The 9,822-nt window shown below is 33.0% G+C and overlaps 2 protein-coding genes across 3 annotated transcripts; both read right to left on the reverse strand.

The window, feature by feature from the left end:
• Positions 1 to 1,667: 1,667 nt before the first annotated feature.
• Positions 1,668 to 5,151, reverse strand: LOC131846451 (hsp90 co-chaperone Cdc37). Of its 2 annotated transcripts, XM_059195759.1 has the most exons (6): positions 4,970 to 5,151; positions 4,285 to 4,848; positions 3,881 to 3,996; positions 3,308 to 3,497; positions 2,538 to 2,785; positions 1,668 to 1,965 (listed from the first exon to the last, which is right to left on the reverse strand). In XM_059195759.1, exons 1-5 carry the CDS (start codon positions 5,000 to 5,002, stop codon positions 2,570 to 2,572), a joined length of 1,119 nt encoding a protein of 372 aa, XP_059051742.1. In that variant the 5' UTR covers positions 5,003 to 5,151; the 3' UTR covers positions 1,668 to 1,965; positions 2,538 to 2,569. The 2 variants fall into 2 exon arrangements, with proteins under 2 accessions (XP_059051742.1, XP_059051741.1); XM_059195758.1 differs by lacking the exon at positions 1,668 to 1,965 and having other exon boundaries at positions 2,072 to 2,785.
• An 800-nt stretch (positions 5,152 to 5,951) lies between these two features.
• Positions 5,952 to 9,570, reverse strand: LOC131846400 (gustatory and odorant receptor 24). Its single transcript, XM_059195682.1, has 5 exons — positions 8,809 to 9,570; positions 7,880 to 8,137; positions 7,127 to 7,405; positions 6,455 to 6,616; positions 5,952 to 6,163 (listed from the first exon to the last, which is right to left on the reverse strand). Exons 1-5 carry the CDS (start codon positions 9,340 to 9,342, stop codon positions 5,972 to 5,974), a joined length of 1,425 nt encoding a protein of 474 aa, XP_059051665.1. The 5' UTR covers positions 9,343 to 9,570; the 3' UTR covers positions 5,952 to 5,971.
• Between the last annotated feature and the right edge of the window lie 252 nt (positions 9,571 to 9,822).

Raw genomic sequence — 9,822 nt, forward strand, 5'->3', positions numbered from 1 at the left:
CAAAAATAATATGGACCAAATGTCATTGACAATACAACACATGACATTATTTATCTAACAATAAGTAAGGGACTCTTAATAATTTGAAAGTGGGCAGATAAATTGACTTTTTGATCATAATAATAATAATAATCTCAGGATAATTTGAAAGTGCTAGCTAATGCAGATAGACAAAAAAAATATGACAAATACATAGATTTTTTTTTTGTAAAAACACATAATATACATAATAATAATAATACAAATATTTATCTCACCTGCGATAAAGCGGTGTGTTAGACCGCTAGATCATCTAGGTCGTCATGTGAAGGTAGAAGATTCTTTTTATGGATGATAATGGAATGGTGTATCCGCCTGTACGCTTACGCGGTCTACGTAAGGCGGATGATAAGATGAGCATGAGGTGAGGTTAGTTAGCCTATCGTGGTAAATTTACTATGAATTTTTAACGTGACATGGTACATTGCTAGTAATGGGGTTATTAGTCAACGTTACTAACAATGTCCGTCCCCCCTATAGGCGATGGTTAACACTTACTATCAGATGGACTGTCAGCTTGATGCCATTCCAGGTACATAGAATCAGTGAAAATCGAAGAAAAAATGAGGAAAAGATACTCCTTGATTTGCGCCAGTTACTAGTAGCGCAGAATAGAATATCAAAACAAGTAAGTTATTTTTTTTTTGTAAAAACACATAATATACATAGAAAACACCCAGACCGATACAAACAATCATACTCATGAATACAAATATTTATGCCGTGCGAGGAATCGAACCTGCGCCCATAGGTCGTAAAGCGGTGTGTTAGACCGCTAGATCATCTAGGTCGTCATGTGAAGGTAGAAGATTCTTTTTATGGATGATAATGGAATGGTGTATCCTGAAGTTCTCCAACAGCTTCCTAAAAAAGGTATAGTCGTATAACACAACTTTTCTTACGCTATGGAAAGTTTCAGAGGTCATGACGTAACCTTGTGTCTTCGGATGATAAGATGAGCATGCCATTCAACAATTGAACAAGTGAGTTGTCAACAAAATAAGAGAAGCTCTAGAGAAGAAGCAATACTGCTCTGCTATTTTTCTTGACGTACAACAGGCATTTGACAAGTTTTGGCAGACTGCTATCAAACTGAAGTAATACTTTTAAAATCTTATGAATTTTTCAAAATCGACACCTACTCTACCTTTCAAGACATGGTACATTGTATCTTAGTAATGGACATACCAACATCGGATAATATATTATTAGTCACACGTTGCAACAATGAAAATCCGAACATTGTCCATGGTTTTACGTCACCCCATGAATGGATAGGCGATGGTTAACACTGGAAAACACACTATCAGATGGACTGTCAGGATCATTGATGGACAACAAGCCATAATAAAGCCAATCTGGACATACGGCATCGAGATCAGCAAAGAATTCCAACATAGAGATTTCAACGGTTTCAGAATAAAGCAAAATTCATTGGAACAAAGAAAAAGGAATGAGAACAATCAGAGAAGAAATAGAAAGAACAAGAGTATACAGAGATCGTATGATTTGCGCCAGTGCAATACTAGTAGCGCAGAACTGGAGAATATCAAAACTGTTAAAGTAAGTTAATTAAAAAAAAATCAGATCAGCGGGCGGGTAAATCAATAAAACAATTTGTTACGCACTATTTTTGTATTTCACCTTCCAGCAAAACAATTTCTCATCCATCAGGCGACACTTTTTTATTACAGTCACAATATTTATGGCATGTAAACATTCAGATGTAACGCTTCGATAATATTAGACGACATTATTTTGGCAGTGGATTTTTATATAGGTATATTTAAAGTGTAAATACACAATAAATTAAATAGTTATTTGCTTATTAAATCACCAATTGCAGATAAAAAAATACTAAGATACTATAAGACACATTTCCTTTGTGTAGTTAACGTTGCTTCACCTTCTGATGATCCTAGATTTCTGTAAATTGTTTAGTACTCTTATTATATGCACAGCTTGGGAAGTTACTTGTATAGTTTTTAATGATTCTTTTTCAATAGTTAGAATGACATGGTTATTGAGTATATTTATAGCTGATACTGTATCTCCTGAGAGAGTATTTATTGACTTGGTTTGATGCTACAATCAATAAAAAGCTTGTTCTTATGTGTACGTATTTTTACATGTAGCTGTAAAACTCTACTTCCGATTTAGTTGTACAGTCTATAAAATTGGTTATGTAAGAAACTAATATATAAATCAAGTTAGTACACATGTCATATTTCTATTAGGTTATTAGTATTAAATAGAGTAACTTATTGTAAATTAAAATTAACCTCTGTAGGCCTCTTATTTAATATTAAAGAAATAGGTAAAGTATACAGACAAAAAACAATAATGGCCACCATAAATTGTTTGATTTAAATTAATAAAACTCATTCCATGTTTATTTCCAAACATCAACCTAAGACTTTCTCATTTCTTGTTCATATTCTCAATTCAACATATCATGACCAACATAGAAGTTGAATCATTATTTTATTGTAACTTACATTTAATATTAGAGTAGTTCATGAGTTAAATTTCAGTCAACATCATCAGTGCTGACCGAAGGTGGTGCATTTTCTTCTGTTTCTGTGCCAGTCGTAGGAGAGGATTCAGAATCATCACCTCCACCTGGCACCCACAGGCCTGAGTCTATACATCGTTTCATGTGATAAATTGCTTCTTGTTCAGGCATCTTGGCAATGGTAGCCTGTAGTAATGGGATGTCTTTCTTTTCGAAGCATTCTTTCAGTTCCTGCATTATAACAACATTAACAGTTATATATATTAGAGACAGAAAAGGTTTGTAAGACTTAATAAATTCTGAACTCTGAAATGTACAAATACAAAGACTTTTTTTCAATATAAATAGATTTATATTATTAGTTTCATTCTGCTACCATTAAGCATATGTGAGATCACAAGTATTCAGTGCGGAGACCACGCTACTAGTGTTACTACTTTCTCTATCTTTGAATGAGGCATCATCAGGCATGGGGAAAAGCTCGGGCATAGCTTCTAATTCTAGTGTTCACTATTTGGTGTTACTTCTTACTTGAACTGCAACTTCTAACATGACCATAACCTAGTTCCATAAAATATTTTAACCACATAACATTACTTGACATTATACTTTGTGAGCCTATGGGTCATAGTGATGGAAGAGGTGAGAGTATGTATATCATTCAAGTTATGTTAGTTGATGGTAAAATTTGTATAGGAAAGGAAAGAGTTAGTTACCCTAAGGTAGGAAAACAAAAAATTTCATAATACTCACTGGTGGAAGCTCTTCTAAGACCTCAATTGGATCCAAACCACCTGGACCAAGCCTTGCCTTTCTCTCCTCCTCCTCTGCCTCACGGATAGCTTCCTGTATCTTTTCTGCAGCCCGTTTTCGGATCCTAGCTTTGAACTGTTCCAGTTCATCATCAAATGAATCTTTGTATGTTTTTTCAGTTTCTTGAATTCTGTAGCAGAATAATATTAACTTTTGACTATTTTAAAGTTGAACTTGCTTTAACTGGTGAATCTAACCAATATGTACAACATACATTATACTCCTTCATCTCTAATAAAATAGAGACATTACAAAAACTGTCTGTCTGTTTGTGTTTCATAAAAATGGGTGTGTTAATTTTTTATTTACAAGATTTAAGGTGAAAGAAATCAGCTTTCTAATTTATTTAAAATAACTCCCAAAATGGTAAAACAAATTTATTTATGATTAAAATAATAGATGCTTTCTTTATTGTTGTCATTTCATTTAAAATATTATTTTGTAATAAAGTACTTGGAAATAAATGAAGATAATTAGAAGCCACACATACTTAATTAAATAAAATGAACTTACCTGCTGAAGAATGAGCTAATACAAGCTCTTGGATCTACATCCAGTTGCTTGGAAAGTTCCAACATGTACTGCATACAGATCACTTGATGAGACACATGCGCCATGAGTTCATGTTTCTGTTGACCAATTAAGATTACATCTTTAATATTATTGCATAGAATTAAGACTATTTTCTATTTTTTACCAGTAAATAATGAAGAAATTGGTAATATCTGATATGAACAACCAACAAGGAGCAAGACAATTTAAATATTTATTGAATGTTTGTGTTATTATAATAAACATATATGAAAAGAACAATTATAAGTATAGTAACTAATTAAAGTTAAGTTTATAATAGTCATACCTGTCTAAATATATGTAAAACAGTGGAAACAAAAATATATCAATATATATACACTGACCTCTTCCATTTCCAAGTTAATGCACCATATGACAAGGTAGTTAGCAGTTTCCTCACACACTAAATGATTATGTTCTTGCAAAAATTTCTTAGAATCTTCATATTTTCTCAGCATGCCGTATTGCTTCAATAGTTTTTCATTCTCTTTAATGAATTTCTTCATTTTGGCCTCTTTCTCTTCATCACTTAAGCCTTCATCTTTGGCTCTGACAGGTTTAGAGTTTATAACAGTTTTAGTGAACCCTGGTTCACTTATTGTATCCACATTCCAAGGTGTTAACTTGTCTTTCTTATTTAGGTCTTCATCTTTCTTTTTGATTTCTTTTTCTTCTTTTTCCAATTGAGCAAGTTCCTTCTTCAAGGTGTCCAAGTTGGGTCCTTCGGTATTCTCAGTTATTTTCCTTCTGATTTCTGCCAACCTTCTAATGTTTTCAGTCTTTCTTTGTTCATGTTCCTGTTTCTCCTTTCGACGCTCTTCCATGCGTTCTACTCGGGCCTGATGCCGCCACCTAAATAACGACGGCGTATCGATATTCGGATGAGTTTCATCTTCATCGTCAGAAATCTGAAATATATTTATTTATATATATGTTATACGTGTATGAATAATAAAACTATTTAAGTCGTTAATGAAGATTCCAACAAAAACAGACAGTAAATGGATGAATAAGGTCTCGAGAACCAACCTCTATATCTTTCCATTTGCTGTAGTCCACCATTGTTTGTACTTTAATTAAATGTTTGTTATATTTCTACTTTCTATTCTACTAATAAATAAGCAGGCACGGTTGTAATACAAAATGAGGTAATTGTTTTATTCTATAGGTTTCTCGATAAAACTAGAAAATTCTCTTTTTGTACATAGTTTGTCTGACAATGACATTGACATAACATACGCCCTATGATAAAAATGTCAAAACAGATTAGGGGGTAATTACATTATCAAAATAAATAAAACCAATGAGTATAAATAGTTCTTCGTTATATATAGATGTTAAGTTACACTTGTATCATTTAATGATCTTCCGTTGGAAAACCCTGTGGTATATGAAGTGGCATCTTATAGTCGTATTTAAACTGAAATTCATAATTTCAAAAATGAATGCTGAGGATTTTTTACAATGATAAATAATTGCCTTCCTTTACACGGTTCCCCTTGTAGTGGAACCGTGTAAAGGAATTACACGGTTCCCCTTGTAAACCACTGATGTTAATTACTATTTGTTAATAATAATCTGGTTTTTCTATGTAGATATATTATGTATTTATTTACTTACCAAATTTAAATGTGTTACTATTATTCTTCTCTAAAGACTAAACTAAAAGTATGGATCAGTTTTATTATTTATCTTACGTGGATACATACCTACTACTTAACGTTACTGTAGGAAGGGTTTTACGAGGAACATGAACGTATATTGAATAATGAAAATAAATAATATATTTCTTCTTTTTACAGTTACATGGGATATTTAGTATATAGCACATAAGATATTTAATAGTATAAATTTAAGATGGTTGAAATAATGAAAAAATGATGAAGGAAGATACAAAAATACTTTTTTATTAATGAGAAGAAATGTAGCCCTTTACCATGAAATTTATAACTATACTTGTTGTCAGAACTATTTTATTAGGTATTTCTAATTTATGTGTATGTATATTAACAAGTATTAATATAATATATATTAATGTTTCTTTTTCTTTTTAGCCAAGGTTGTAAGTATAGTTGTGAGGGTGGTAGTTGTTGTCATTGCTTCAGTAACGGACGATGTCACATTTGCGATTGATTCCTCTCCAGTTTCTAGTTGGTTCTCGTCAGGTATGCTTATCTGGAACTGCAGCAGCACCACTAGATACGTCACCATTGTTGCCATCAACTGTTTGTGAACAAATATAAATTAAAGCTAGGTTTTTACACTGAGACTACAGGGTTGATTGATGAGTTCAAAAATCTTAGAAATCCTACTTTTATTGACGGTAGTGTGCATTACAAACAAAACAAATTGCCCATGACTGATGTTGATGTTTGGCAGTTCCTTTCCTGTTGTCTTTATTATCATTAATGTATAAATAAAAATTCGTTAGCCGAATTTTAATTTATTTTGATGAACAAAAATGAACTTTCTACAATATTTACATCCATATGAGTAATAAATAAATATACGTACAGATTTGAATAGAGTACGATTAATGTCAAAATATCCTCCAAGACTGATTTGGGAAGTATTCATCTCAGTCGCGCGAAGGAACATATTCACTTCAGTCTGCGCATCAGCATTCATCCATGATAACTCTACCATTAGCAGTTTCTTTTGAAAGATCGTACGGACCTGTTGGGGAATATACATAATATACTTAATACTAATTAATTGGTAAGTACATTAATGGGATGAATTATTAGAAATTGTAGCTAATAGATTGCTATAAAAGGGATAGCCAGACAATATAATCCTAGAAAAGTTCTCGACTTATCTGATGACATTAGAAAATTAGTCTAGTCTGAGGGCACCGCTAAGGTTCGAACCTCGGCTCGGCTCAGGCTAGGTCATCCTAATTTCGATCCCCGTTTGATTTTGAGGGCAACTATTAGCGTAAGAGAAGAGACCATCAACTTTTATAGGGTAGGGGTGCTTAGGTACCTATTTTGGCTGTCACACTAGGGAATCATTAGTAATAGTTAGTAAAACAATTATATTCCAGTACCTACTGAAACTGGTTTCCTAATTATTTGTAATACTTTTATCTACTAATTGTTTAGCAAGCCAATTTTGTATCAAAAACATTACAAGTATTTGAAGATAGTAATGAGCAATTGTAAAGTAAAAAGATTATCTACTCACATTATGAGATGCATAGTGGGCTTCGTCACAGATAAAGAATAGTAAGAAAATGCTGCAAAGGGCAGTCAACGCTAAGCCTATATCCTTAATTCCAAAACCCTCAGAGATTTGGCTCAGGAGGCCATAAATCGAGAGAGTTATAATGAGGAATAAATATAAATTGACGAATGTGAAAGTGTAGCAGTTAGCGATGCCGGTATCACGAGCAATTTTGCTAAGTCTTAGCCATAAAGCGCGGTATTCGGCTACTTTTCCAGCAGGACCGACGTAGCGCAGTGCCTGAGGACGATAATTAGGAATTACTTCCTACAAAATACTTCTAGAATAATCGTAAGAACAGTATTTTTTCTTAAATATTTGGAATTCAGTTGATTTAGAGCAGAATTTTATTTAATTGTATATAATTTTATATGTATATACATTGTTACTGTATTCCAAATTGCAATAAAAAATATATAAATTTTACAATAAATGTTAATTTTGTTAATTTCAGAAATATCCTCACATCACTTATTATTATTATTATTATTATTATTAGAGTTATCTAAAAATCATTTAGTAAAATAATTACTTCCAATTATCAAAACCGCTGTTAGCTACCTACTTTCTTATAAAATGTAGATATTCAATGATTCATGTTAAATTTTAATAATAACAGAATTTCCATAAAATATGAAAGGTAGACGATAACAAGGAGAATAGAATAGCAACATGTTCAAAGTAAATGTGAAGTAATTCGAATTACAAGGCTACCTGTTGGAAGTCTTCGGCCAGAATGCTAGCAGAGAAGCTGAGACTTTCACAAAGTAGATACCAGTAGCCTCCCAATATGTACGTCAATATTTCAAGGAATATGTATGGAACAATCTGAGTAAGTTTGAAGTGCACCATCGTAATATGAGTGACGACTACCGATGTAGTGGAGAGAACAGGGATAACTATCGCAATAGCCAGCGCTTTATTGTACAATTTTATTGGCAGTGATCGACCAGACATTTGTTTATATGCAACCTGTGAAAAAAATATAATTTCTTAATTATTTGTCTAGAATTGAAAAGTAGACACTGTATAAGTGTGTTTACGTGTTGGTTTGCGTGGTTACTGCTATCACACCTACATTTGTCTGCCTTCGAGCAATTTGCTTCGTGTGCTGTGTTTCAGATGAAGGGTTGATATAGTAGTGAAATCATAGCGCATACTACCTTAGTTCTAGGTACAGAATGAGCGGTATCACGAACGTTACATGAGATCTGACGTGAAGCTGTTTCGCTGTTACGACTATTTATATAGATTGTATTAAATTAAATTACTTCAGAGCAACATGATGCTACATAACGAAAGATCTTCACGACGATCGGTCCTGTGCTGCTCGTGCCTTCCACACAAAGCGCTCCACTTCCTATAATCCTATAATCAATCTAGATATATTAATTTCATTTTGATACACTCAGCTTGTTGATCATAGTTAGCGACGTCTCTGAAGATATATTAATTTCATTTTGATACACTCAGATGAAAATTTAATTTAATAATATTATGTGATGATTATTATTATTTCAGCCATACATAGCCTACGTCTGTGTACAGATTATGGCTCCTAATGATGCACCTGAATGTCGATGGTTAAACAATAAACAAACAAATCTCTATACTATATTTCAATTAATATATAATTTTTTTACCTCAAATTGGACCCAAGAATTCAGAACAGCAGCAATTTTGCGTGTTTCGTACCACAGTATAGGAACGGTGATCATAGGAAATAAGTAAACCGTAAACAGATACTCAATGACAGCCTCCTCAAATTTTCCCTCTGCACCAGTTGTCCGTAATATTTGAACTTTATGAAGTGACAAGTAAAGTACATAGCTAACAAGGGAAACATAGACAATGGCTGAATACAACATAGAGGGTGATGCTATTTGGAATTGATTCACAGCTGGTTTAGGCCTGGTCAATGGTAATACGCCCATGAGCCTCATTATTGTAAATACGGGCTTTATATTCTCATATATGATATCTTTACTAATTATAGGGTTAACGAGATTATCCTTCAACGGCGCTACAGTATTTGGTGAAGTTAATCTCTTAAATGGTGTCCGAGCGGGCGTGACGTCCAGATATATCATTCTGTTCTTTGGTTTATCATCCATTTGTGTAGCGTTCCCGTTAGGAATGGCGTTTGGAAACAGGCTATTAGATGTGTAGAGAGACATTTTGACGTTTACGTGTTAGCTACTTTGGTGTACAGGTCTGACTGAATCGAGTTACACGAGAAGGAAGCGTAATGGGACTAAGATGGCGCCGCTTCGTCATATTTCAAAGGTTGACAGTTTGATTGGTGCCACGTAGGCGTTTTGTCGTCCTTGCATTAATTTTTCAATGTGGACTTCACCTTGACTAAGACCCTGACTAGGTACTAACTACGTGACAGCTCAATCATTCAAATATGTGGTGACTATCAATTTCAAGATAATTCATAAGCTAACAAGTATTTATGATGATATACATGAACTTTTCTGTTAGTGCATACAGAAATGCTATAATATAATACTTACCTATTTAAAATCAGATAGATATCTATGTGCAGATTATAACTCTAAGTAGGCGGATATTACAAGAAATCAAGTATCTTATTTTAAATATTTTTTATTAAAACTGCTTGAAAATATATATTAGATATAATAATTTATACC

This window comes from Achroia grisella, unplaced genomic scaffold, assembly GCF_030625045.1.
Source record: "Achroia grisella isolate CSIRO2021 unplaced genomic scaffold, CSIRO_AGI_Agris_v1 utg511, whole genome shotgun sequence".
Taxonomy (NCBI): Eukaryota; Metazoa; Arthropoda; class Insecta; order Lepidoptera; family Pyralidae; genus Achroia; species Achroia grisella.

Excerpts from the sequence above, each read along its gene's own strand:
- LOC131846451 (XM_059195759.1), bottom strand. The coding sequence starts at position 5,002 with ATGGTGGACTACAGCAAATGGAAAGATATAGAG. Across the intron at positions 3,997-4,284 it reads TTAACTTGGAAATGGAAGAG|AAACATGAACTCATGGCGCA; the intron begins GTCAGTGTATAT and ends ATTGGTCAACAG. Across the intron at positions 3,498-3,880 it reads ATTAGCTCATTCTTCAGCAG|AATTCAAGAAACTGAAAAAA; the intron begins GTAAGTTCATTT and ends ATTCTGCTACAG.
- LOC131846400 (XM_059195682.1), bottom strand. The coding sequence starts at position 9,342 with ATGTCTCTCTACACATCTAATAGCCTGTTTCCAAACGCCATTCCTAAC. Across the intron at positions 8,138-8,808 it reads ATTCTTGGGTCCAATTTGAG|GTTGCATATAAACAAATGTC; the intron begins GTAAAAAAATTA and ends TTTTTTTCACAG. Across the intron at positions 7,406-7,879 it reads TGGCCGAAGACTTCCAACAG|GCACTGCGCTACGTCGGTCC; the intron begins GTAGCCTTGTAA and ends TATCGTCCTCAG.